The sequence below is a fragment of the Megalopta genalis genome, chromosome 14 (assembly GCF_051020955.1).
Source record: "Megalopta genalis isolate 19385.01 chromosome 14, iyMegGena1_principal, whole genome shotgun sequence".
Classification (NCBI taxonomy): domain Eukaryota; kingdom Metazoa; phylum Arthropoda; class Insecta; order Hymenoptera; family Halictidae; genus Megalopta; species Megalopta genalis.
In genome coordinates this window covers 2,042,851-2,070,695 of record NC_135026.1, presented here as the reverse complement: position 1 = coordinate 2,070,695, position 27,845 = coordinate 2,042,851, and the positions used below count along the sequence as shown (strand labels likewise).

General features: G+C 50.0%; 2 protein-coding genes across 4 annotated transcripts in view; one reads left to right on the top strand and one right to left on the bottom strand.

Moving 5' to 3' along the window:
* Positions 1–27,845, top strand: part of Fstl5 (follistatin-like 5) — a 97,970-nt gene that overhangs the window by 43,991 nt on the left and 26,134 nt on the right. For all 3 annotated transcript variants that reach the window (XM_076526222.1, XM_033479463.2, XM_076526223.1), the window contains exon 2: positions 25,300–25,395. In XM_076526222.1, the coding sequence (XP_076382337.1) occupies positions 25,300–25,395 (96 nt within the window). The remainder of the gene's footprint in view (positions 1–25,299; positions 25,396–27,845) is intronic.
* LOC117225762 (uncharacterized) lies at positions 4,972–9,372 on the bottom strand. Its single transcript, XM_076526361.1, has 5 exons — positions 8,778–9,372; positions 7,951–8,232; positions 6,852–6,945; positions 5,663–5,970; positions 4,972–5,423 (listed from the first exon to the last, which is right to left on the bottom strand). Exons 1-5 carry the CDS (start codon positions 9,204–9,206, stop codon positions 5,127–5,129), a joined length of 1,410 nt encoding a protein of 469 aa, XP_076382476.1. The 5' UTR covers positions 9,207–9,372; the 3' UTR covers positions 4,972–5,126.

Here is a 27,845-nt window from a genome sequence, read left to right as displayed (position 1 = left end):
GAGCCCGAGCCCGAACGCGAAAGCGAACGCGAACGCGAGCTCCGAGTGCGCGTCGAGTTCTCGATATAACGCGAACGCGTCGAATTGATACCGCTTTTAATCGCATAACCAGATGAAGTCATCGTCCCCATTGAAGTTCGTAACTCGGAAAGAGCCGGCGCGGTGTGACGAGGGAACCTCGGACGAGGATATTGCGACGCACCTGAAGCACACTCGAACGAGAATACACTTTTCGCGAACGAGAATCGTTTCTGACACTCGTGGACTAGCGGGCTTCCAGATGTCGGGGCCGAACCGTGCCCTCGCGTTTTCCGTAATTGCTTCGCGAAGTTTCGACACGGAATTCTTCACCTAATTTCTTCGGCGACCAACCTTCACGCCCGTTCCTCGACGGGATTTCGTTCAGAATCTATTTAGAATCTATTCAGAAATAAAACGAGATAACTCTATCCGATCTTTACAACCGTTATCGGAAATCATTTGAAACGATCTTAGAACACGACTCTTCGAATGCGTGCCCGTAATCGCGAGGCTGCGGACTTCTAGGTAAGATACAAATTGTTTTATCCACGTTCTCGTTTCCGCGCGCCTTTCGCTGCATCGATATCAGAAATGACTATTCGAATTCGGTTTGCAACACGCTCCGGTTAACGTTCTTCCGTTATACAATATTTACTCTCAGCGACCGAATATCGAGGATTCTCTAAAAATCGAAAATTTCGTATTCGAATAGCTGCTCGGATGCAAGAACTGCAGCGCGCGGTCCAATATGTCCTGGAGCAGTTAACGTGGTCCCATCTGTGCGTAAGCTGTACCTGGGGCTGGGACTGGGACGCGATACAATCCTCTGAGTGCACCGAAAAGAATTTCACGAGCTAGCTCTCTCTCTCTCTCTCTTTCTCTCTTTTTCTCTCGACTAGCATGCTCCCGCCGTTGATACCGAATAATTTCTTGCGACCTGTAGTCGCGCGGAATGGGGCTCCGTCGCGTCACCGTGTTCCACGAGAACGGTGTCTCGCGGACAGAGGCATGCTCTGCATCGCAATGACCGTCGCCCACCCTCGGAAAAATGTCCTCCACCCTCGTTATCCGAAACCACGCGCGGTTGTTGCAGTTGCAGTCGTCGTGCCCGGTGCTTCAGCCGTTTCGACCTCGTTAAAGTAATCGCGCGTGCCGATAAAAATCCACGCTCGATCGAGCATCTCCGTGTCGTCGATGCTGGGTCACCGGTGACCCGTTTCACCCTTTGGCTGCCGCGTTTCAAACGTGCCGCATTCGGTCGAATAATTTCGTAAATTCGTTATCCCGTGGAATTTGTTCGCGAGCATGTTCCAAATAATGGTATCGTTTCATTCCCAAGTACCTTTGTTCTCCGAAAACCGCGTCGACCGCGGCTCTCGAGGCGAAATGCTCCGCCGTGCGACGATCGGTTACGGGGAAGCCGATCCAACGGCACGGCATCCTCGTGTTTCGCCGCGCAAACATCTCTCGAACACCTCCGGTAAGAATCGGCACGAGTCCGGTTTCGGGGCACGTATCATTTCGCGCGATACAGTTCGAATCCGGGCGCGCGCGGAACTTGTTTCGCGAAATAAAAGAATATTTGTAGCCCGTTCCCCTCGAGCGCGTGACTCGCCAGCAAATAGCCGCGATTCGCCGCGCCACGCGATTCGCCGAACGGCCGCATTGTTGCGGGCTCTTATCTAAACTCTCCGGTAAAACGGTAAAAGGGTTAATAGAATCACGAAAGTCCCTCCTTTCCCGGCCGCTGGGTGTTAGCGGCGAAATAGAATTCGGCGACGCTTTTAATTCGACGATTCGCACGGTCGAAAGTTCCTTGGGACGGATCGAACGGAAACGATTTCCGGTTTCGAGGGTCTCGTTTCGGGACTCGGGTCGAGATTGCGTTTCGATCTCGCGCCGAAATTTCACGGCCTAACCCGGGAACGAGCCACGTCGAACGAGGAGAAAGTTCAAACGTCTGTTACTTAAAAACTCGTAATTATCCTTTTGCGCTCGAGGCTGCTTCTTCTAGAAAATCGAGACGCTCGTTCGAACTCACGGTAATCCCTGTCTGCTTGTATCGGAAGCAGGCTTCTATCTTGCAACAATTATTATCGAATCCGGACAAATTTAATAAGGAATTGTAGGTAAATAGGGGACAAACGATTCGGAATGAAATCGTCGAACGCCGATGCGCAAACGAGATTCGATCGAGTTCGAAACGCGAGCGAAGCTAATAAAGAATTATGTTCCCTCGGGGTTTTTCTTGGCAGTGCCTCGAACGTTCTCCTTTCGACCGGCGCATACCGTGACCGTACTGCAGATCTTTGTGGAAATATCAATTTTAGTGCATCGGCTCGCGGAGATTAACCTTTTAGGTACGGCTGAATTCTGCGCGAGGCTATTTCTTTGGACGGCAGTCTGATACTGTATATTCTGTCTGTATACACAGGATGTCCCAAAAATGTCTCGCAATCCGAAAGTGGCGGGTTCCTCGGGTCATTTGAAGCAACTTTTTCCTTTACAAAAATGTTCTCCGAGGCACCGTTAACGAGTTATTAACGAAAAACTGTGACCAATGAGAGGCGAGCTCGGCTGACGCGAGGCGATCGAGCCAATGAGCGGAACTGGGCTTCGTGCGCTGATTGGCTGGGCCGCCTCGCGTCAGCCGTACTCGATTCTTATTGGTCACTGTTTTTCGTTAATAACTCGTTAACGGTGCCTCGGAGAAAATTTTTGTAAAGGAAGAAGTTGCTTCAAATGATCCGAGGAACCGCCATTTCCGGATTGCGAGACATTTTTGGAACACCCTGTAGACTGTTGTAAATCGATGTGAAGACAAAAGTGAAAAAAAAAAGTGTGAAACAATGCATATGAAGACGATTATTTGGTACAAACGATGAGCAAGTGAGTTACTACAGCAAGTCACTATAGTGGCGCGTCGTCCAGAAAGATGACATCCGCGGAAGCCACTATAGTGGCGCGTCGGGCCTAAAAGGTTAAGCCGAGAAAAGCTGGTCTCGTTGCTCGGGGAAACTGGAAAACGCAAGAATGTTTGCATTTTGAATGGAAAATGTGCACCATTCGCGTGCGCCGCGAGTCTCAAAGGGAATGCGAACACGAATGCGCGAAATCTGCGGCGATCGAGCGATATTTTCAAGAAACGAGAAGCGGGAAGAATGGAACAGCGAGAGATCCTTGATAAAATATCTCGGTGAAACATAGAAATCCATGACGAGTCGAGTGGCTGTGGAAAAGGTAATGACTCGGGAGCTCTCCGAGGCAGTCCGTCGCAGACAAAGCGGAAGAAAACGAGTTATTCGAACTCGCGACGCGGCGACTCCGCTCTCGGAATTTATGATAACCGGATGACCGAGCTCTCGTCCTGGCGACCCTCTCGCAGCGTTCCATCTCTCCCACGCAAATCTTGTGCAAACTACCGCGGGCCGCGAGCACGTCCTGCGCGTTTCTCGAGACTGGAGGCACCGCGTTCGCGAAAAAATTCACTCGGCTCGGATCCCGCCCGTTTTAATAGCGCGAATTACCGTCCGGATCCGTCCGCGGAAAGCTTCGGTCTCGCCTGAAGGTCCCCGTTACCCTTTGCCGGGACACCGTTTAAAACGGATCGCGTGCCAAGATCGAACCAACAACGACGAGATACCTTCCCTTCCTCTCGAGAATCGAGCGTCCGGAGAGACGGAGACTATTCAAACTCTCGAACCCTGTTGTCCCGATCTGTGTCGGCGGCATTCACGGTCGCGTATTGTGCACAATCTGCACGGTCCACAGTCTACAGTCGCGATCGGACAGTTTTAGAATTTGTCACGGCTCGACCTCGATAGATACTCTATCGTACTTTTTCGATGGAACGCTCCAACGACCTTAATAACGCCTCTTCGGTTTGCGTTCTACTCGATCGAAAAATTGGATCGCCTCGATAGATACGCGTCTTTTCGCGGAGAGGCCCGACTAGCTCGAAGCGCGACTTAATGCTGCAGGCACGGATAAGACTTTTTTGTCGACGAGAAATTACAGAACTCGAGAGCCGAGCTGATTTCACGGTGGACATTTCATCGGTCGAATCCCAGGCTCCCGCGGAATACAAATTGAGAATCCCTGGTCTGGCGGCGAGAAGTTCTCTTAGGTCTTAGGCGGTTGCAAAGTTCCGAAGAACGAAACGTCGTAACTCGTTACTCGTTGGCCGATTTTATGGCAGTTTTATATTATCTCGTCGATAGGCGATATCGTTTGAGTTTCAAATCCGGGCGAAACTCGTCGGGGTTTCTCCGATGAACGAATTCGTAGAGGCCCGACGATAAGTACGCGAACGATTCGTTCTGCGTTTAATTAAATGCAACTGCGTGCAGCAGCTATCGGAATGCGCGCCGCGCGGCGATAGCCAATTTCGATGAAATCCATTGCGACGGCTTGAAAATTCTCGCCTCCCGGTTTAGCGGCCGGGTTTACTCGATTCCGTCCACGTACGGTGGACACGGTTCATCTGTTCCTGATACGCGCGTCATCGAATAGAATCTCCCAACGTCGCGTTCGAACGGCGTGTCAACGTAGCTGAAAAGAAAGGAACTCGCGATCCTCGCTGTAACGGCGCTCGTAAACTGCGGCTCCGAAAATACGAGGGTACGACGAGAGCAAGCTGAAAATTGCAACGGCAACGAGAGCCAAGGACGATCGTCCGTATCGCTGGAGCGTTCGAGATTAACCGTGTCGATCGTTCGTCGCTCGAAGGTCGCGCGATATTATCCGGAGTCGTATCTCGGAGCAGATAGCAACAAAGTCAACAAGCAGCGGCGAGAGATCGTGAGGTCGCGCGATTATCGGTGTACAACTAGATTTCCAGAAATTAATTCTACTTCGCTGCGACCGTCGGCCGATCCCGCCGTCTCCTCGGTCGTCCGACGCGTCGAACTCGACCGAAGCGACTAAAACAAACTCTTGTCCTAGGAACTGTCTCGTTTATTTCATTTTATTCGACGGAAGATCGAGGTACAGCAATTCTATAATCAACGATCGTTCGAAACGCAGCGCCGTCCGGGTCTAACAACGAATATGGCACCGAATGTGCCAAGCGTTTACGATTTATATGCAAAGAAGGTCCAGGAAGATCAAGAACAGATGTCATCGGTCGATTCCTTTTCGCAGAAGAAGGGAAGTTTCATGGTGCAAGGCACGTCGTTCAGCTTGCCGTCCCGATACAAAGTGCCGCAGTTTTGATGGCCGCCAAAATTGTCGGGCTGTACGCCCCACTTGTCGGACCACTCGTTGAACACGGTGGCGATGGGTTCGTCGAAGATGGTGACCCAATCGCGTTCGTCGAACTGGTCGTGTATACCCACGAAGACGGCGTCCTGGCAACTCGCCCCCACGGCTTCGTCTTTCTCGTGAAACTTTCCCTTCAACATCTGGAAACGAGACGCGATACCGTCATAGGAGCTTTCGGCGATTTCCGCGGAAAATGGCGAACAACCGCGACCTTGGAACGACTAGAAAAATGATGTTCTCGTCTTCGAGATCGTTCCAAGGTGCTTCCGGCGCGACGTCGATCGTAACCTCGCATCGCAGAAAAGAGACGTCGGCATTATTTAAAAAGAAATTGCCGAGCGTTTCAACGAAAAGGCCTGTGAGCAGAATCGGATCTTACGTCGGCTTCCTCCTTATTGTTGATGACGACCAAATGAGCGCCTTCCAGGATGCAGGCTCTCCGCGCCCGGGCCCAGTTCTCGATCTTCGTGTGCAGCTTGTAGCAACGACTGTTCCACAGGGAGTACGGGTTCGGTGCCGGAGCCGATCGGGAGGACAACGGGTCGAAGATGACCATCATCCCGATCACCAGGATAACGCGATCGACGAAGGAATTGGACATCTTCGTAACACCTTCCGCGCGCTGTCTCGGACTTGGGTGATGGAATCGGTTTGAATCCGCGAATGCAGCGGCGCGTTTTGTCAGCACTATTTATGTACCAAATCGTTAGACCGTTACGCAAGATGCCCCTGTGCTCGTTCTCCGCGGTGCCGTGCACTTTTTCCAAGCCTTCCTCAATTAGCCGACCAGTCGTTCCTTGCCCGATCGAAAAATCAGGACGCGTTATCGCCCGCTTGTTTATAGAAGCCTTATCTGGTTTTACGCGTTCGCGCTCCCCGAGGCGCCGTCGAACGGACAAATTTGCGAATCTTTCGAAGAATTTCGGGCGAAACCATGATGCTGGATCGATCGGAGCGGCCGTCGCGGAACCACCGTAGAAAGACGAAGAGCTTCTTAGAAATCTGGAATCGTAATTAGCAGCGAACAGAGGCGTGTCTCTTCCGCGGTTTCTTAGGATACGAGAAAAATACTGCAACGATAAGAGCCGTCGACCGATAACGTTCTCGCGCCGAACAATTCGGTTTTTCAATCGTTCCGACGTTATCGGTTCGCGAAACGTCGGGCCGCGTGTCCACGTTTTCGTATCGCACCTTGTTCCATGACCGCGACACGTTCCCGATAGAGCCAACGCGGAGACACGGTGCTCGTCGAGATCAACGTTTCTCCGATGCACGGTGCAATATTTAACGACGAACCGAGCGAAGGCGCGAGTATTCTCGATGACGAGAAACATTCCCGGCGCGGCGCATCTCCGGCGAACTTTAATTAGAAAATAAATTGACCGCGAAATAAATGGACTCCGAACGAGAGGAACAAGCATGCTCGAACAGCCGGCTATCGATCTTTCTCCCTTTATTTCGTTGCAACGTACAATCGAGAAAGAGTAAAAAAAAAAGAGGGGGTGTTGGGGGAAGGAAGGAAGACAGAAATATGGCATTGATAGGAGTCGTGGGAATAAAATCGATACGGCCGCCCCGTTCGTTGGTCTCGTTCCTCCGCTCTTGTTCCCGGAGTTGTTTGCACTGCATTAGAAACGTTCGAGAGCCAGCTTCCGTCTTCTCCTGTAAGTAGAAACACCATTAAAGATACTTCGAAGGCGAACGGCGCGCACCGACACGCGGCGAGACGAAAAATAACGGAGCAAAGAGCAAAGTCGATTCCGGGAACGGACAAATTCTATCGATCGCGAAGACGGACCGCTGCGGGAAAATCACCGAATCGCTGTAATTTCTGTTATCGGGGAGAGGGGGCGGGGAGAGGAGGAGGTCGAATAAATTCCAACATTAATTTTCCCTCCACGGTGGAAAACCGATCGTCGAAGACTCGACTGCGGAAGCGAACCGATCCCCGGACTGCTCGACCGAGCGAGTCCGGGTCGAGCTACGGCATTTTTTATCGCGTTGGACGCGCCGAGAGTCGAGTCTCCCGGTCGGGGACTCGAGAAGAGACGGACACGCCACGCCCTAACTGCCAACATGAATCAGTTCTTGCGCGGCATTGTGCGTGCCCGTGCCCAAAACGGGTCGTAATAATCGGTCGTCGGAGGGAAAATTCGCCGGCGAAACGAGTCCTTCTCTCTTCCGCGGAACGTAATGGCCCCAAACGCGGCGATCACGTACACACGATACGACGCGGGGCGGCGCGAAGTACGCGAAGCCGAGGGAAACAGCGTTATTTGTGGACCGTTCTAACAATCGACGCGCCGTTAATGCTTTCGGGTCACGATTACACCCGCTCGTAAATGGAGAAATCGTGATATCCCGTGTAGTCGACGCGTGTAATAAACCGCGAACGAGTAAATTGGTGAACGGGATCGATGCAACAAGGTGGTGGAAACGTCTTCGAAGGACCGCGCGTTTCGGTTCGCCATCATCTTGCAGCTGGTAAGCCGCGAATCTGACCGCGAGATGAAAACTGGCCGCATCGACTGCGAGTCGACTGCGGAAGCTTCTCCTGTCCGAGCATTTTCTTCGCATTAGGAACGCTACGGAGTGCGTCGCCGTTGATCTTACGTCGGTGGTTCTGACCTAGTCGGAGGATCCTGAGAGCCGTTAGGCGAGGCTGACTAGGGGTATCTCGCAGAAGAAGGGATAGCGCGCCTCGCAGTGTACGTCGTCGAGCGTGCCCTCCCTGAGGTAAGCTCCGCAGTTCTGATTTCCACCCCCGTTATCCGGCTGTCCGCCCCATCTCTCGCTCCAAGTGCTGAAGCCGGTCTTTGCCAACGTATCGCCGAGGATGGTCACCCAATTGCCCTCCGCGTAGAGGTCGTGTATGCCGAGGAAAGCTTCGTCCGGGTACGCTGCACCCTTCACCGATGAACTCGCTCGATTAAATATCGCCGTTAACACCTGCGGCAGAGAGACAGAGACGCGCCGTGGCTGTGCAAAAAAAAAAGAAGAGAAGGCGCGGCGGGGGCGACGGGGAGAGGAGTGAAGAGAAGAGAAGGGGGCGTCGACCGAGTGACACTATCTGACGCTTTTAATCGAGCTACCATTAATCGCTCTTTCAACGGGCCAACGCCGCCGCCGCCGCCGTCGCCGCGCAGCGCCGTTTCGCGAGCGCTAATGGCGTCTGCGATGGCTCAAAGAGCGAAATATAAATCGCTGACACGGTTAATTCGGGCCGGAACGACCCCGTAAAATGAAACGCACCGGCCCTCCACGCTCGGTCCGCGAATTAATCGGGGGCGATTTTCGGGAGCGAGAGGCACGGCCGGTTCCTAGTCGATTCTTATCGCGGCAAATAGCCAAAGAAAACTCGCCGACGACTCCCCGATGTTTTCGAGGAACAACACTTTTCCCGAAGAAATACGTTGTCGTAACTCGTATCCCACGGAATACTGTTGCGCGTCGGTAAAAACGTGGCGCGAGAAAAAGGAAAGATCGGAACTTACGCCAGCCTCGGCGTTGGAATTTATGATGGCCAGATGACCGCCCTCGTCGTAGCACGTCCTTCGCGCGTCGTTCCACGTGACCGATCTGCTGTGGAATTTGTGCATGCCGATGCCAGGCGTGATCAGGTAGTCGTCGCGCAACGGCGGCCGGTGCGCGTCGAGGTCGCACGAGCAAATCATCCCTTGCACCAGCAGGTTGCGACAATGGCGATGACAACGAAGCTCGTCGTGGCACGGATAAGAAGCGTGGCAGGGCGCGGAGCAATTGTAGGCACTGACATTCTTCGAGAAGGGAGCACGCTGCTCGACGCCCGTGGAATCTTGGGTGTTCGAGACCGTTGTCTCCTGCTCGTCCCCCAACAGCACGGCGAAGATCACCGGCAAACAGACCAGAATGATGCAATTAACCACGGATTCGAACGACGACATTCTCCGCGGCTCGGGCTTTCTTTCCTCAGCGGCGATAGAAACTCGGTTCACCGGTCCGGCCGTCTCGCTTTTGTCCCGCTGTTTCGCTCGGCGGTCCCTTTGTCTTCGTTAAAGCCTCGTTAAACACAGCGCGTAAGTATACTTAGCCACGATGGAGATCGAGAGGGAACTGAGACGAGGACACGCCCAAAACGGTCCCTCTTCGAGCCGAAACGCTCCGACGACGCGACGACCGACGGCCGAAGGCCGAAGGTCGGGGCTCATGATTGGCCGTTGCACAGGCCCTAGGAAATCGTCCGTTTCGGTAGTGCTTTTTGCTTCTTGCTTTTGCCACCGAACACACCCTCGTGGGTTTCTTCCGACTAGATTCGTGCCTTGGTGTCGCGTACACACGGAAATGCGCGCTCGCGATACGCGTGTACAAATCGACGCTGTTTTTATCGAGACTCGCTATCCCTAACCCTTTCTCAAGATCACGCTCCCCACCATCGACCGGGTCCGTTCCTCCACCGCCAAATTCCGGGGCCTATCGAGTCTGGTGGGACAAGGCCGACTCGTCCCCTCGCTTCCCGATGCTGCCAACAATCGCATCGGCAGCGTCGTTGTCGCGAAAAACGTTCGAGCACGCCGCTATGCGATCGCGATGGTAACCTTATGTTCGATAGTTTCGAGGATGCGATTAAACATTTTCCACGGCCCCGCGTATAAAATACAATGGAACGACGTTAATCGTTTTAGGATTCGCTCGAGTTCGATGATCATTGGTATCCGATCGTACAATATTTTTCAACGCTTAAAAGCAACGCAGCTCGGCCGAGTTTATTGGAAAGTGCGCGGCAGTGGGTGAAATCCGAGTCGCGCATAAAATATCCGTTCCGCGGACACTCCCGAGTTATTTCCTTAATTAATAGGAAAAATGTAATCTGTTCGCTTGCTCGATTGATGTCCGGTTAAAAAAGAAGAAAAAAAACGGTCGTTCGCGTTCGCCTTCACGGTACATTATCCGAGCAACGAAGCGTCGCGTTCTGCTCAAAAAGCGAATCGTCGATAGCCGATATTTCTCATCCGACGCGCCGACAATGAACCGAAACACCGAGGCTTCCTGTTTCCGACCGAACGGCCAATCTATCGTCTCGCGATACGATTTATCGAAGATAATTTAAAAAAATACCGCGCGGCGGATTTTCGACTAAATGGCGCGCGAATCTTCTGCCGCGTTACAGAAACCGCTAATTGAACGCCGAAAAATCGACGGTGAAATATTATTGGTCGACGTTAACGACATTTTACCTCGCCGACGCGAAGTGCCGTCAACTCTGAAGCTATCGATAGGAACCGACCGGTTGCGGGTGGCAATTTCGAATCAACGAAAATAAAATTCACTGTGCCGACGCGGCGCGGCGAAGCGGCGGCGATGTTCGCGGTTTGGCACCGCAAAAATGAACGTCACGGCCGCCGTGTATTCGAGTAACGTGTAAACTGCGCGTTCTATCTTGGCCGAGGGAAAAAATTGAATCGTTTTGCCAAGTGGAAAGTTAATGAAACGGCCGCCGCGTTATTCGCGCACCCTGCGACCAAGATACAAGCTGCGGTTCCGACCAGATGCGGTCTGCCGTTAACAATGGCTTTCGATGCGGTAGATTAAATCGAACATCGCGATATCTCGACCGCCTACTCGTCTAATTAATTGTATTTCCTCCGGGCAACGGGTTCGCCGTCGTCGACGATCTCGTATTTGGCCGGCCCAAGTACCACCAAGTCGATTCAAAACCGTATTTTCCGTATACTCTACTCGTTGCCGTTTAGTTTCGCGTGAGCTTGGCTCCGCGATCTTCGAATTGCCACGATCCGGATGGAGATTTCGAGATAAGGAAATACGCGGCGCGCGGTTTGAAAAAGTCAGGAAAGACGATTCTGCGTTCAGAAATTGCATTGCGACGAGAGATTGTGAGAAACTGACTCGAAAATGTCTACAGTTTAGGCCTTAACCTTTTAGGTACGGCTGAATTCTGCGCGAGGCTATTTCTCTGGACGGCAGAGTCTGATACTGTATATTCTGTCTGTATATACAGGATGTCCCAAAAATGTCTCGCAATCCGAAAGTGGTAGGTTCATCAGGCCATTTGAAGTAACTTTTTCCTTCACAAAAATTTTTTCCGAGGCACCGTTAACGAGTTATTAACGAAAAACGGTGACCAATGAGAGACGAGCTCAGCTGGCGCGAGGCGATCGAGCCAATGAGCGGAACTGGGCTTCGCGCGCTGGTTGGCTGGGCCGCCTCGGGTCAGCCGTACTCGATTCTTATTGGTCACTGTTTTTCGTTAATAACTCGTTAACGGTGCCTCGGAGAAAATTTTTGTAAAGGAAGAAGTTGCTTCAAATGATCCGAGGAACCCGCCATTTCCGGATTGCGAGACATTTTTGGAACACCCTGTAGACTGTTGTAAATCGATGTGAAGACAAAAGAAGTGTGAAACAATGCATATGAAGACGATTATTTGGTTCAAACGAAAGAGTGAGCTACTAAAGCAAGCCACTATAGTGGCGCGTCGTCCAGAGAGGTGACATCCGCGAAAGCCACTATAGTGGCGTGCCGTTCTGAAAGATGACATTCGCGAAAGCCACTATAGTGGCGTGTCGTTCTAAAAGATGATATCCGCGGAAACCATTATAGTGACGCGTCGGGCCTAAAAGGTTAATACTGCGAGCAGATATTTGGTTACGATCCAGGAGCATCGGTGTACGCGTCGCATCATTTCGGATGGACTCCGGAAACCGGCCTCGCTCGTGAAAAATTCGATACGGCATTGGGCCGATTCGGTATTGGCCGACCGTGTCGGCATTCGGGTTTAAACGGTGGGTCATTGGACAGTGTGACCAAGGGTCGAAGGGCTCGGGAACAACATTATACCCGGGTGAATCGTCCTCGCTCGTCATCCGGTCGCGGGTGCGCTGCTCTGCTCTGCTCGGCTCGGCTCGGCTCGGCGCGACGAGGCGAGGCGTAACGAGGCAGAGGTGGCAAAGTAAATTACGATACGTCCCGTGTAATTATCGTCTTCGCGGGGGGACGCACGCCGGCCATTAAGGGCGCCGTTTAAATTGTGTTACTTTCTAACGAGCCATTGGGTGACGGCAGAACTTGCAATTACCGTAATTGAAGTTCGCGCGCGCGCGCGCGCCGAGCCGACGACCGACGACCGACGATCGGCGTGTACAACAAAACGGAAGAACGGACCTCGCGGAAGCGTTGTATCGCTGTACATACACGTATATACATATATGTGTGCACGGCTATGCGCGCGTATATCGATAGTCTGTCGCGGACGGTTCCGGAGAATGCAAATATTTTCGGACGGCAGCTGTTGCTCTCGAGCGTCGCTCATTACCCCAGCCATCGTTCCAGAATTTCCCTGGTTCATGCAAGGAACACCGGAAATTTCTCGGTTCTCGGCCGCGATCGTCGTTCTTCGGCGACCCCCGGCGGTGTTTCGACCTTCGACCGCGTTCGTTGCCGAAGATAGGTCAAGCGTTGGCCGAACTTGCAATTACACTAATTGCGCCGGTCGATGCCGTGCGACGGGACTCGCGACGGCCATTCTTTCACGGATACGAATGGGCCCCATCCACCCGACCCGGCGGCATCGCGATCCTACCTTTTCAACGGGCGCCGCGCCGGTGCCGCGCGCCGTTTCGTCGGTCGACGGCACGGTGGAAACTCGATTATCGAAACTAATCGAGCGTACGGATAATAGAAATTTCTAGACTACACGGCCGACGCGAGTCGACCAAGTTCGCAGCGAAACAACGAGAATATCGATTTTGAATTTCGGAGAAGGCGCAGGAGCGAGCGCGCGTCGCTGTATTATTAAACGAGCGGTCGCGCAGGAATTTTCTAGGACGCCAGCGGAGGAAAACGTTTCGTAGTCTCTCCCCGTTCACCTTTTTCTCGTCTCGGGCTCGTTCTCGCCACGGAAAAATATCGGGCGCGCGGTTGATGCTCGATAAGTGTACGAGGCGACAGGGTGTCCCCGGGCGGAGGGAGGCCGTTTTCTAATCGCCTTATCGCAAAGGCGATGCGTCAAGTGCCCCGTCCTCCCCACCCCCCCCCCCCCCGCGTGACCCGTTTACCACGCGCAAACATCACGCACGGAAAATGAAAGCGTCGGCGTCGGCGTCGGTGTCGGTACACGAGGGATGCATTAATTAAAAAGTGCCGGCCGTCTGTCTTTGCCTTTGAGCCAGACGGGTTCATTCGCGGGCCTCGCGTCTGCCTCGGCTGAATTTCGTCGGGAATTTTCCTTTGGCCGACGCTACGCCACCGAAACCTGCAATTTTTACAAAAATATACAACGTCGGGCCGATCTGACGGACCTTTTCTTCGCGCGTAATCATCGCCGGTGTGTCGCCGAAAATTCGAATCTGTTCCTCGCGCGTCTGGCAAACGCCGCTATCTATGTCCATACAAATATCGATATCGATATCGGAAGCGCGGTTGAAATTGGGCCGGGCTGCGTTAACTGCTCGGCGCGTTTTACCATATTCACCTTTTTCGATCGTTGTGTTACGAGCCGAGGGCCAGGCAGTTGGGTGGCCGGAGGTTGCATGCAATTGGGATTTTTGATAGGGGTGCGTAGACCAGCCGATGCTTATTTTGGTACGGGTGGCTACCTTCAAGGTAACGATAGTATCTGGAGAAATTGGTATTAGGCTGCCTCGTAACTTTGTAAGAAAGAGAAATAAAGATATACCTCGAGCGGTAAAGATATATCTTTGTGTGTTATACCAGCTACTGCTTCGAAATAGGAAATGGAAATAATCGAACTTGTAACCAAACAAAACTGGTAAAAGCTAATTTATTACGCGTTTTGGGTTTTTACAAATGTATGTAGGTGTTCGCAGACTCTATCGCGCTCTCAGCTTTTCGCACTGAGTCGGTGGGGGCCTCTGATTTGATATCTAATTACCTACTAGATTGTTCGAAGGAGAATTAAGACTCGATCTCACTAGAGTTTCCACGTCGACGAATGACTCGAAACTAGCCCGATTTCTGGTCGCGTTTGGGCCCTTTATATAGCCAGATTTTCTCTGGAAAAATGGTAGTGGGGGTGTTCCTATGTGGTCCGATTCCAGAAACGTTCGTCGTACCTTGGAGGTACTTGACTCGCGATATACAAATGAACCTCCGGCTGGCTGGCGCCAGCCTGGCGTATGCCTTGAGAAAGGAATATAAAAAATTCGTAGGAAAATTCTCCGTACGTTACAGTTGTAACGCCGCGCGGCTGCTTCGAGTAATTCGCTGTTCCAAAAGACGTCTATATCTCACGAATTACAATTACAATCGATCGAACGGAATGCCTCGACTTTATAAAGCTTTCGAGACGGTTAGCGCGGCAGTCGCAGCGTCGAACGTCGACGATTTCATTTAATTCCGCAAATCGGTAACTCGTTGCGGGAATACAGAGGAGCACGGGAAACCGTGTGCAAACCGTGCGCGGGTCGGGCAAGGGTAAATCGATCGGCGGTTCTTATTCTTTAAAATGGCTTCTGCTCTTCCGCGGAGCGGAGGTAATAAGAAGCAGCCGCGAGGATCGGGGACAAGATTTAAAGCGAGCGAATCGTTGCCGTATAAAATGGTTTCCAAATATACTGCCGGGAGCGTGGCCGACGCGACGCGACGAGCCGGGCTCCAATAACAATATACTTCCGGCTTTATCAACGCTATTTGTCTTCCAATTGAAAAGCCCGAATGAATTCAGAAAGGGCGGGCACCCTTAAGTCGAGAGGAGACCCGAACGACCGAGCGAACGATTTCTGCCGCGAGCCCCTACGGGGCGAAACGTTCTTTCCCGTTTCCCCCCCTTCTTTTCTCTCTCTCTCTCTCTCTCTCTCTCTCTCTCTATCTCTCTATCTCTCTATCTCCCGGTTCCTCTTCCGCCTCGATTTACGAGCACGAACAGAGACGCTCCGCGCCGCGTCGTTCCTCGGATTTATCTTCCGGAGAGTTCTCGCCAGCGCCGCGGATTAAACAGGCCAAAGAAAGCAACCGATATCGGCGAGAACACGGCCACGGGAAAATTCATTTTTCACCGCGCGCCGCGAACCGCGAGCGAAACGAACGCGCGCGATCCGTCTTTGGGGACGCCCGAGCGCGCGAAACATACGAATAAATGCTCCGGTCCGCTGGATAAATTGCGTATGAATGCAATTCCGGGGTCATTTTTCCCCGGGCGGAGGCCGAGGCCGCTTCGAGCCGCGCGCCGTATAAACACGCTCCGGCAAATGGCTCGGAACGGTTCGAAAGCCGGTCCAAGATCGATGCCGCGGCTCGATCTTTCCCGGGAACTGCTCAAATCTGTGTCACCGATCCGTTTTTCATCCGCGCGCGTTATTCCCAGCGAAAATTCACCCACGCTTCCGTACCGGCTCTCCTTTTCCATTCGCGATTACCTTTCCCTCGAACGCGATTACCGCAACCCCCGCCGAAACTCCAACTTCTCCGGGCGATGAATTCGAAACTTGACGCGTTTCCGCGTCGGGATGTCGTTAGCCGATTTTCGATAAACCGGATTGTTTTCGATTTTGCTGGGCAAGCGAAACGCCGCTTCGAAATGCCACGTTAAAATCCGACGCGTGCGCCTTGCGAGCTGCGAAGCGAGCCGTTCAAGGGCAGCGGAAACGATCTCTCGGGAAGAAATCCGACGTTGCTCCTTGTTAGAGACGAACACGACGCGACGCTGCTCGATGCGAGTACAGAATGGAGCTGTTCCCGATGATTTCCAGAGCGTCCCATAATTTGCTCGACGGCACCGGGGCAGAACCGAATCCTTCTCGCCCTGCCGGGATCTTAGCTCGAACTCGAAACCCCTCGGATCCCCGTTCTCGGACGCTTAAGCGAGTCTCTCTCGGTCCATTTAGCATTCTGATTTCCGGCAAGTTTTACGAGGCCACCCCATCCGCGGGGAAATTGAAACGCGATTGAAAAAGTTCGCCGACGCGACGCGGCGCGACGCGACGCCCAACCAATTTCTTCGCCAGTGATTCCGCTCGTCGTTTCGGCTTTTCTAATTGAACCGTCCGCGCGGGCCGACGCGTCGCCTCGCGTCGCCTCGCGTCGCGACGCCGCTGTTTCCGACGCGAACAAAACCAGAAGCACCGGCGAGACAGCTACGCGAACTGCGACGCGGCCGTTCGTTGTCAGTTGCCAGTCGTCGGCCGTCGGTTGTCAGCCGCCATCGTCGCGTGTCGTTTCCTCGCGGACGCGGTTCTCTAATTAGACAGCCCTCGGCTTTGACGTCGTTCGTAAAACAACGGCTGTCGGAACTTCTTTTTATGCATCCGAACTGTTGGCCCGGCTCGTTGGCCCAAATAACCCGGCGGATAACAATGGAGCACCCTCGCCGCGCTCTCGCGAGACCGAAACGAGTCGCCGAATCGCTTCGACGACGAGAGGCTTTTTCCCGTTTGCATTTTTCTTCAAGGAACGCAGCTACGAACCTAGGCTTTTTTCGTCGAACTGAAATCGTCCGCGTTACTCGCGGAAGACGGTTGCTTTCTAGTAAGACGCTAAAACTAGAACATTTCTATCGTTTTGTAACGTACGGAGAATCTTCCCACGAATTTTTTATATTCCTTTCTCAAGGCATACGCGCCAGGCTGGCGCCAGCCAGTCAGGGGTACATTTGAATATCGCGAGTCAAGTATCTCCAAGGGGTACGACGACGAACGTTTCTGGAATCGGACCACATAGGAACACCCCCACTACCATTTTTCCAGAGAAAATCTGGCTATATAAAGGGCCCAAACGCGACCAGAAATCGGGCTAGTTTCGAGTAATTCGTCGACATGGAAACTCTAGTGAGATCGAGTCTTAATTCTTCTTCGAACAATCTAGTAGGTGATTAGATATCAAATCAGAGGCCCCCACCGACTCAGTGCGAAAAGCTGAGAGCGCGATAGAGACCGCGAACACTTAGATACATTTGTAAAAAATCAAAACGCGCAATAAACTAGCTTTTACCAGTTTTCTTTGGTTACAAGTTCAATTATTTCCATTAACTATTTCGAAACAGTAGTTACAAAGATATATCTTTACCAATACCAATTTCTCCAAATACTATCCTTACCTTAAAGGTAGCCACCCGTGCCGAAATAAGCATCGGCTGGTCTACGCACCCCTATCAAAAATCCCAATTGCATGTAACCTCCGGCCACCCAACTGCCTGGCCCTCGGCTCGTAACAATTTGGTGCTCGTTTCTCCGATAAGTACAATTTTGATAAAGCTACTCGAGCCGAAATCTATTATTCTAATGTACTGAATTAATAATCGTTTCTGCACTGTATTACGTTCTCCGTGGAGAAGCAGAGCCGTGGTATCGACTGAAACGAGAGAGACAGACAGACAGACAGACAGACAGAGAGAGTGAGAGAGAGAGAGAGAGAGAGCGAGAGATCCGGGTTCATGGAACAGTGACTCGATTCCCCGATCTTCATCCCCTAATATTAGGGAGATAATTGAAGCGGAGTAACGGAGCAGTCGGACTTTTTGTCGAGCTCGACGTCGCAATTAGTGTTAGCCTTCCAACGTTTCGGTCGTCCGTCAAATTACAGGGCGAAGGAATCCGACGGGCCGACAGAGATGGAAACTGGGTTAGGTCCGATTCGCGCAACCCTGTTTCAGTCCGGCGATCGGCGACGATCATTTATTCAACGGCCGGCAAAACATTCCGGACCCGTGAACAATTCGATCGAATCCGCGGACACGTTTTCGGTTCCGTTTCCATGAACTATTTCGGGCCGGCTTCGAAGAACTCCCGGCATGTCGCGCGTCCGAACCGAATTTCCAACGCGGCCGAATCATTGTTAATTAAACGCGCACGCAAACACCCCGTGACTCGCGTTCGCGCGTCCCGAAAATTTGCCCGAAGGCTTCGGGATCTCGTAACCGTAGCAAGGCGGATCGAAACGATTTTTATTCGGCGACGAGAACGGGACGCGACGCGGTTCGTCGCGCATCGTGACGAAGCGATCGATCGAAGCTACTCGTCCGTATCGATCCGTCTTATTAACGGGTGTCGTCGCGCGTCGCGTCGAACAATCGTCTCGATAAGCTGCGGACAATGAGCGACCAGCGACGAGCGGCCTGCTCCGTCGAGGCGGTTGCGTTGGCCGGAAACTCGGGACTCGGACGGAACCCGCATCGTCCCATTATCTTCGCAGGCGGTGCCGCGCGCGATAAACCATTCCCGCTCCTCTCGCACCCCGGGCTGTTCTCCCCATCCCCTGGACGTTTCCTTTTCCAAATATGTACATCCGTCTCTTGGAAAAAATCAGCCGTTCTCACGCTCTGCTCCTATTTCCGGAGAAGGGACGCGCTGTCAACGATTTCCGTCGCCGAGGTCTCGGGATCGAATATCGCTCGGCCAGCTCCCAGGTTTGCTTGGCCTACTGCTCCATTTTCGGACAAAATAACAAACGATCGGAGAAACGTTCCTATTTCACGGTAAAGAAAGCTTCGACCGAATCTTTCTAAATCTGTGCCGGTCGAACGGTATCGAGACGACGGGAATAAACGACGACGGCGCGAGGAAGGGCAAGGGTCCGACGAAGAACCGTTCGGCTTCTGTTCCATTTCTGAACGGACCGTCCTCTTTCACCGAGTGCCAGAACATTAATGAGAATCACTGCGCGTTTCCCGCTGAAAAGGTAGAATAAAAGTGAACGGGCAACGCTTCCGGGCACGACGCTGACTCGTTTGGGCCAGCTACCTGTCGTATTTATGCCAGAGAGACGAGACCGGACTTGCGCGGACAAAGCGGTCCACCGGAAAACGAATCTACCTTGTCGGGTGTCCACGGACAGAAATTATGTGGAAATCCGACGGTAATAATTAGACCGCGGATCTCGTACGGTTACGACAGAAGCTGATAAACCGCGCGCAAATCCGCGAGGACGTCGAAAGAATGCCCCTAGTGGCTGTCTTTATTTCGACGCGAAGGTCCACAGTTTATAACAGCGTATAACTTTTGAGTTAATGGTTTCGACAAAGTCTACGGGAATATCCGCGAAACAACCGAACATCTCCGGACCGCTGAAGCAAAAATTAGGCAAACTACACTGTCCGACACTATTTTTGATTTCCTATAGCCACTATGAAATTCTTGTAGAGCTTCACTTCTCGATCAAGGATCCGAAAACCGAAATGCTCCATCACCCTCAGTTTTCGAGAAAAAACGAGTGTTTGTAAAACCCCAAAATTTTCGACAAAAATGAGGTATTGCATGAAAAGTAAAAACGTTAGAAAGTTCTAATCGGTGTTAAAAGATAGAGGAGAGTTTCCGCAATGTAGTGGCATGCAATTTATTAATTGTTTTCGGTCCTAAATAGCAATAAATTAATGTCAAAGTTTAGAAAATTGTCGACGTGCGCAGTTTCTGCGCAATATTTTAGTACTTTTACGAAAAGTTGTTTCTCCTGCACAAAAACTCTACTCAGAATCGGATTCTGCAGACATTTCTGAAGAAGAAACGGCCCGGTAAAAGTGTCGGAACGATATACACATTTCAAGTAGATCGAGAAAATGTTCGACGGCAACATGTACACGACGTTTTGCCGTCATATCCTTCGCAGCTCGCTTCTCTCTGTCCGACAGGGCCGCAGCTATGCGTAATCAACACCGATGGAGGGATCCAATGGGGCATCCACTTTTCGTAAATAATATTTGAATATTGTTTAGTACTCCAATGTTCTGTTTTTTTTTATATATTTCTATGGATAATAATCATCAAACTGTGATATATTTCACACAAAAAATCACACCAGAGTATTTGCAGTGGGTAACGAAAATATATTCTAACACTAGCATAATTTTGACTTCTACGCCATATAATTAAATAAATATTTAAATATATATTTAACAATATGTTTCAAGAAGTTTAACGTTTTTAAAATGATTATTTATTCATGATCGTATTATCGTTATAATTGAAATGATAACTGTATACATGATATACTTGTAATTCGAACAAATTCAGAATAAAATGAATATTTTCGTTCATTATTTTTCTTTTATTACTTCTCCATTTGAAAATTAATAATCTTACTTCTATATTCCTAAAACCATGTTTTTCGAATTTTTTAATTTTTGATTCATAGTTTGGTGATTATTATCCACAGAAATATGTGAAAGAAGACAGCACATTGAAGTACTAAAAAAATTCAAAGTAGCATGCCCCACACGCTAAGTGGGTACCCCATTGGATCCCTCCATCGGTGTTGATTACGCATAGCTTCGGCCCTGTCGGGCAGAGAGAAGTGAGCAGCGAAGCACATGGCGCCAAAACATCGTGTACATGTTGCCGACGAACATTTTCTCGGCCTACTCAAAATGTACATCGTTCCGACACTTCTATCGGGCCGTTTCTTCTTCAGAAATGTCTACAGAATCCGATCCTGGGTAGAGTTTTCGGGCTGAACAAAGAACTTTTCGTAAAAGTACAAAAATATTGCGGAGAACCTGCGCACATCGACACTTTTTTAAACTTTGACATTGATTTATAGTTATTTAGGACCCAAAACAATTAATAAATTGTATGCCACTATATTCGGAAAACTTTCCTCTATCTTTTAACACCGATTAGAACTTTCTAGCGTTTGTACTTTTCATGCAATATCTCATTTTTGTCAAAAAATATTTTAGATTTTTACAAAAGTTCGTTTTTCTCAAAAACTGAGGGTGATGGAGCAATTCGGTTTTCGGATTCTTGTTCGGGGAGTGAAACTCTACAAGAATTTCATAGTGGCTATAGGAAATCAGAGAAAAAGTTTGATTTTGTCGGACAGTGCAATTGATCGACGAAATTAAACGATTCGCTCCTGCTGTTCGATTCGTCCGATCGAGTTCCGATTAATCGAGGCAACGGATTGCCAGGAAGCAGCCGCGGTTCGTAAAAATGGATTCATGAAAGTTTCACTCCGCGTAAACGTCCGCGGCGCATTTCAGATTCAGCAGGTCCGGTTGTTACCGCGCGAGACACGCGCTTTAAAAATGTATCCATACGTCGCTTGTCAGCCGGATAGAATATAGAACGTTCTCGTTTTATATTTTAAGTTGGCCGCGCGCGGAGTTGGCCAGTTGTTGTAAAAATAAAATGAGCGCAGAAATGAGTTTTTAATGTTCGGAACGGCTCGTGCTGCGCTAACTTCGTAAGCACTCGCGCGAGCTTTTTGCTAGCCTATCTACGTAGAGAAGGGTCGCCGCGTCGCGTCCGCGCTCGCGCCCGCTAGACGATGTATTCATGGCGCTCCCTGAAATCTGGCTATGACTTCGAGTACGAGTAATTCACCGAATAGTTTCCCTCGCTCCGCTACCTTTATGGATCATGCGTCTGCGGGTCCTGGACCGAGGCGGGAGGCGCGAAGAAGAGGGTTGCGAACTTCGAATACCGTTCTTACCGAACCAAAGTTCTCGGGAACAGAGAAACGTTAATGAATCCACGCTCAAAGGACTCCGACAAAGTCTTCCCGTCGATGATTCTCCTTTAGAATGTATATAGTTATGTTATGCGTTACGCTGTAGACCGTAGGCTAGAAATGGAACGCGTTTCTCGAACGGTCTTGCGGAAACGCGAAAAGAAGTCGTCGAACCGCAGCCTCCGATCGAATAGAAAATTTATAAAATATAATATCGAAACGCGTCGTAAGTCGATGAAAAAAGGCGAGCGATCGCGAATGCCGTTGGGCAAACAGTTTTGTTTCCCCGATGTACAGCGACAACAGGATATTAGCAGCGAGAGCGAGCAAAGCTCCTGGAGCCGAGCTATATTTTCTAGGACGCCCCAATATGTCATCGATCGATACCCTACGCTTCAGGCGGATACGGCCTGAAATTCGAGATTTTGCCGATCACGATACCGGTTAATCCACGGAAAGCGATATCGTTAATTTCGAACGACGAGGGAATTCCCGTCGATCGCAAAACGAGCCCCGAATCGAATTTTCCAAAGGAAATTTCTTCTTCGGGAATGAAGCGCGCCGTCGGCGTGCATCTCGTCGTTCGTTGCGTATAAAGTAGGAGCACGCGGCTCGATATTCGCGAGACATTTAACTTCGATCTTAATATCCCGCAAGATTCGTTGCATTCGACGAAGCAACGCGAAGAGTCGCGTCGCGCGCGAAACAAACGCTGTCAGCGAACGTGCTAAAAACTCGGGGCGGAATCGACGCTCGCGAGGCGTTTACAGTTTTTGAATAAAACATAAGTGTCCCGGCAGATATACAAACTGCGGTAAAATGCACGATGCGATCGCGAGAGGCGCGGCGCCGTGCGAATCTATATTTCGAAATAAAGTGGAGCGGCGCTCTTTCCTCGCGAATCAGGAAATTTCCTCGAAACCGGCGCGGCGTCCCGTTTTCGCGATAATCACCGAGCGATTCCGTTAAAAATAGGTCGAGCGAAAGGCGGAACGGAGGAATTAAAGATACGCGACGCGCGCCGTTCCGAGCGCATTTTAACGCATGTAACGCATCCTCGGTCTCGGCTGCCGCCTCGGGGCGACTCGTCGCGAGTTCGCCAAATTTCCTATGCATTTATGCACCGCCTCGATAATTCTTGGTTACTCCTGAAGGTATTTGCGGGCTAAAGTAATCAACGGTAAATTAACTCGAACGCGCGTCGTCGTCGCGCCAGCGGCTGCATAAAGCGAACGGATTGTGCTAACGGCCCCGATATCGTATGCATCGCGTAAGCACGTTGCGTAGCAGGGCAACGAGAAACAGAGGGGAGAACGGCGGAGGAAGAATCCTCCAAAAAACGGGGACCGAACGTCTCCGAGAAAAATCAATTTCGAAAATTCGTTCGGCAGCCGCGCGCTGCATCGACAATGCGCCCTGATTCCACGGATTTTGGCATACGTTCGTTGCCCCTCGTGTTTGTAGTTCTAATTTACGCCCGGCCCGACCCGTTCGTGGACGGGGAAATATGCATCGGAAAAATGAGGATTTCCGAGCGAACAACACCATCGAACGTTTCGAAGTCGAAGGGACCGTGCGATTCTTATTTCAGCCGTTTATTTTGAAAGTGGCATAAGTCACTTTTTCAAAAAAATCGAGTTAATGGTAACACTAATTACAATTGAACGGTATCTTTTCATTTTTAAAAAATTTGCAATCAACAAATTGAGAACTATTGAGATTTGTTCGAGAGAAGTTTTACTAATTAACGGTATGACAAACATGTTTATTTTGAAAGTGGCGTAAGTCGCTGTACTCGGGAAATTAATTGCAGGGCTTAGTGTAAAAGAAATAGAAACGTGTGATAAGTGTGTGTGAAGTATTGTTTTGAATTATTTTCAGTATTTTTAAAAAAGTTGTGATCACTGGACTTATTTTTATAAGTGCGAAGGAATAGTGCAGTTTTGTAAATTATATTATAGTGATGTGGTGACTACCTCCAGACCCGCCGCAGATGGCTATAAAATGTTTTATAAACTAACTTTAGATGAAAAAGATGAATTTCTAACTTCGGATTTGTTACCAAAAAGAGGAAGACCTAGGCGTTATTCACAAATAGAAATGGATCCGTTATACGCTGGATCTCTTCCTGTTTCTTCAACAAAATACAAAGACATGATGGACTTGCTTAATTATATACCCCCAATATACCACAGTTATTTTAAAAATTTGAAAAAAAAACACGATCTCCGAGGACTTAATCACTCCTATCGATGACGAAAATTAAATTGAACTGATGTATTTTCATATAAATTACTTATACTTATGTTTCAAAATGTACTAATAATTTTTGTATTTTATGAATATTAAAATAAAAAATACTTAAATCAAACCTTTATATTAAATATGTTCATGGTATAAATTATTATTATATATGTAATTTATTCAACAATTTTAGTAAATCAATGTCCTTTCAAAACATCACTTCCGTAAAATACGTCGGACAAAATTAATATATGTCAGTCATTTTTCGAAACTATTTATTTTGAAAGTGGCTTGAGTCACTTTACCGTAATGAAAAGTGGTGATTTTTTAATGTTTATACGAAATTATTTATACTGAGAAAAATATCAGTATTCTGAGATAACAAATACAAGTAAATCTTCTCGAAAGTTAGCATCCATATTTTTAAACGTGTTAAAACGCAAACCTTTATATATATCGACTTCAAAACAAAGTGACTTATGCCACTTTCAAAATAAACGGCTCATTTCGGTTCGAACAAACATTTTTCGTCGTAAGGAATAAACGGCAACGACGTTCGACTAGATCAGCGAAGATCGACGAATTCGCCGTCGGTGCCGTCTTTATCTCGCGGAACATGGGAGCGGAAGAAACTCGTGCCGCGGAAAGCATCGGCTTCCGGCTGGCACGGGAACGTTTAATCCGGGAATGCGCTCCGCCTCGGGAATCCTAAGAGATCCTAATCGAACCGGGGCGCGGGGGTCCCGTTCGCCGGATAATCGAAAGGCCGGCCAGCCTGGAGTGGATAAACATTTGTTTGCCGGGCGTTCGATAAATTGGCCGAAACTTTGCTCTCCGTCGCGTTTTATTAACGCGACCGAGGATTTATCGTCGGGCGCGACCGGCGAATGAAATCGCCTAGTCGCCTAGTCGCGTACAGCGGACAACGAAGCTGCCGCCCATTTCCCGACACTCTTTTTTCCCGTCCCCCCCTCTCTCTCTCTCTCTCTCTTTTCTCTCTCTCTCTCTCTCTCTCTCTTCTCTCTTTCTCTTCATCGCGTCCCATCGAATCGGCTCGCGAAACGACGAAACTATGAAATTGTAAAATATTAACGCGGCTCCGAGTGCCGCGAAACACCCTGCGGATCGACCGTTTCAATGTTCCCGCGACATATAAATATCGCAATTTTCCTGGTCCCGCTTCGTCCCCCCGTTCGTCCCGCTCCCGTTCCCGGATCTGGCCGGCGATAAATCAGCCGCAGATCACTTAAACGCGCTTTTATTCGCCGTCGGAAGGAGACGAAAAATACGGCCGATCCGCGACCGTAATTGAAACGTCGATCGATCGGGTATCGCGCGACGCGACGTTTCTATTAACTCCTCGATGACTGTTTGTTTCAGATGAGACGCGGAGTCCAGCTCGGGCCTCTTCGCCTCTTGCTGCCGGTGCTGGTGTCGATCGCCTCGACCTGCGTCCTACCTGCCGCCGGCCATAAGGTGAGCCGGCCATAATTCTCGCGGAACAAAGTCCGAACGCCTCGCGCGATTTCATCGCGTTTCCGAGATATCAGTCCGCGAGATCGCGGAACTCGCGAACGCGACCGCGCCGGCCGAGACACGGAAGCGTTCCTAAAACAGCGCGCGAGACGCAACGAGCCGAGCGAAAGCCCTGAAAACGGTGGAAATCCAGGAAAATAAATCCGTTCCACGGCTGCCTGTCTACCCGCGCCCCTCGCCTATCTGCTCGTCTACCTGCAACGCCCGCCTGCTCGTCCGCCGAGGAAACGCACAATATTTCTGTAGACAGATTTATGGATCAACCAGGTGCACCGCGTGAAATCCTTTTTCCTCGCGCGTTCTCGGGCTTTTTTGCTCTTCGTAAAGAGCGCCGAGCCATCGACGCCCGAGCCGCGGATGGACGGGGACGGAAAGACGCGAGACGATGGCAAGAAACTGCGAGCGAGAAGTAGTTGGTTCGGAAGAGAGAGAGTGGCTGGGTTTGCTTCGAGAAACTCGGGAATCCCGAAAAACTGACGATAAACAAAGACTTCCCGTCCCGGGGAGGAACCGTGGACCGGGGATCGCGGCGAGAACCGTGATACATCTCGCGGGGAAGCTGAATCTTTTTATTTAAGTAATACACCGGGGACCGAAGACGATCCTCGACGTTCGACGGTTCGTAACTTTTCGCTTTTATTGCTCGGCAAAATCTTTTTCTTCGACGTTAAGGCACGCGCTACGATCTTAACGCTGAATCTGCCGCGTCGCTCGCAATCGCCCGTTTCACGTTTTTTCCAAATCGTTGAGATCTCTTTCGTAGGAAGAGATCGAACGAATACCTCGGCTGGAGCATGCACGTAGCTGGAAAAAAAGTATTTTGTCGGACAAATAAAAGCAACAAACTATCCGTTTGCGCACACGTTCTTCCGAGCGATGCGAGCCATATGCACGGTTTAGAATGCGCGAATTAGAATCTTTCGAGCTTTACCGAAACCGAAACGAGTAGGACGAGCGTCGCGAAACGTTCGCGAAATAGAAAATGTTACGATCGCGTGGCATCGCATCGGCTATTTAACCCTTTGACTACTGTTGGCGCCTATTGGCGTCCGAAACATGTTGGTTTCCCGGTCCTATTTTTTCATTTATTCGATTTAGCGATATAGAACACATTTATATTATATAACTATGTATCTGGAAGAAATTTAACATTTCGTAAATTTCATTTAAATTTAATAAAACAAATATTAAGAAAATACAGCTTAAATGAAACTAATGGATATAAATTAAAAGGTAAAGATACTAACAATGAACCTTTTCGTTTGACACAAAAGCATTTTCCGTCTCCATATGAAAGCAATACAGCAATTCGGAAAAGTGCAAGACGTAAATGTGTAGTGTGTGTAAAAAATGATAAGAGAAAGGATACACATTACGAATGCAAAAAATGTAATGTAGGATTATGTATTCATCCATGTTTTGAAATGTATCACACGTTATTATATTACTAAATTTGATTATTAAATATTGTAAGAAAAGCTTAAAATTAATGTTCACTTCAAGTAATATTAATTTAATGTAATAAAATTCAGTATTTTGAATATTTTAATACACTTCCTCAGAAATGCATGTCTAACGAAAAACTTCGCCGTAGCCAGTGGACGTCCCGAGTGAATTCGTACCGTACCGTACGGCCGGTGCGTGCCAAAGTCTGCCGTAGCCAAAGGGTTAAGCACGTACAGCCGGATACAGTAAAAATGTTTGCGGGTTATCGATGGTCTACGAGCACCGCTCGACGCTCGACGGTTAACGCTCGACGCGCTTAACGCCACGAAATTAAACGCGTTCGATCATTTTTCAATTATTCATGCGACCGACATAATCTGGACGCGATCGCAATGTTTGCGGAGGAAGGATGATCAAGAGGGATGCTTGACCGCGCCACGGACCACTTAACCGGGTGAAAACGATACGATCGATCCGCTTCGGCGAGCCAGCGACGTTTTTCTCGGCGCGGTTTTCGTTTCGGGGACGGATCCGTGAATAAAATCCGGCTCGACGTTCCATTAGCCCCCTCGGAACGATAAGCAACGAGGCGCGGCGCATCCGAAATGCGCGTTACACGGCCGCGGCCGCGATCGCATGGCCGACACAATGGAAATATCACAAAGGACGTCGGAAGAATTGTTGCGGACGTTGTCGAGAGCATCCCTGTAACCCGTCGCATCGGCGCAGCCCGACGATGTTCGCTCGGCAACCGCCCCGTCGCGAGCAAGAAACGGCATAACCGGTTCCTTCGAATGGATTATGCCCGCACGGCGACCCACTTGCCGCTTCGCTAATAATCGATCAAACTCAAATACGATTTGCTAAAATGCCGCGTATTTTCTATTAGCCGGCGTTATTCGGAACGTGACCCAGAAGCCGGAATAAATGCCGCGTGCACGATA

Bases quoted from the DNA above. Each gene is read 5' to 3' on its own strand.
- LOC117225762 (XM_076526361.1), bottom strand. From the start codon at position 9,206: ATGTCGTCGTTCGAATCCGTGGTTAATTGCATCATTCTGGTCTGTTTG. The intron at 8,233-8,777 runs GTAAGTTCCGAT...TCTCTGCCGCAG, and splicing joins ATTCCAACGCCGAGGCTGGC to GTGTTAACGGCGATATTTAA. The intron at 5,971-6,851 runs GTATCGATTTTA...GTACATAAATAG, and splicing joins GACCAACGAACGGGGCGGCC to TGCTGACAAAACGCGCCGCT.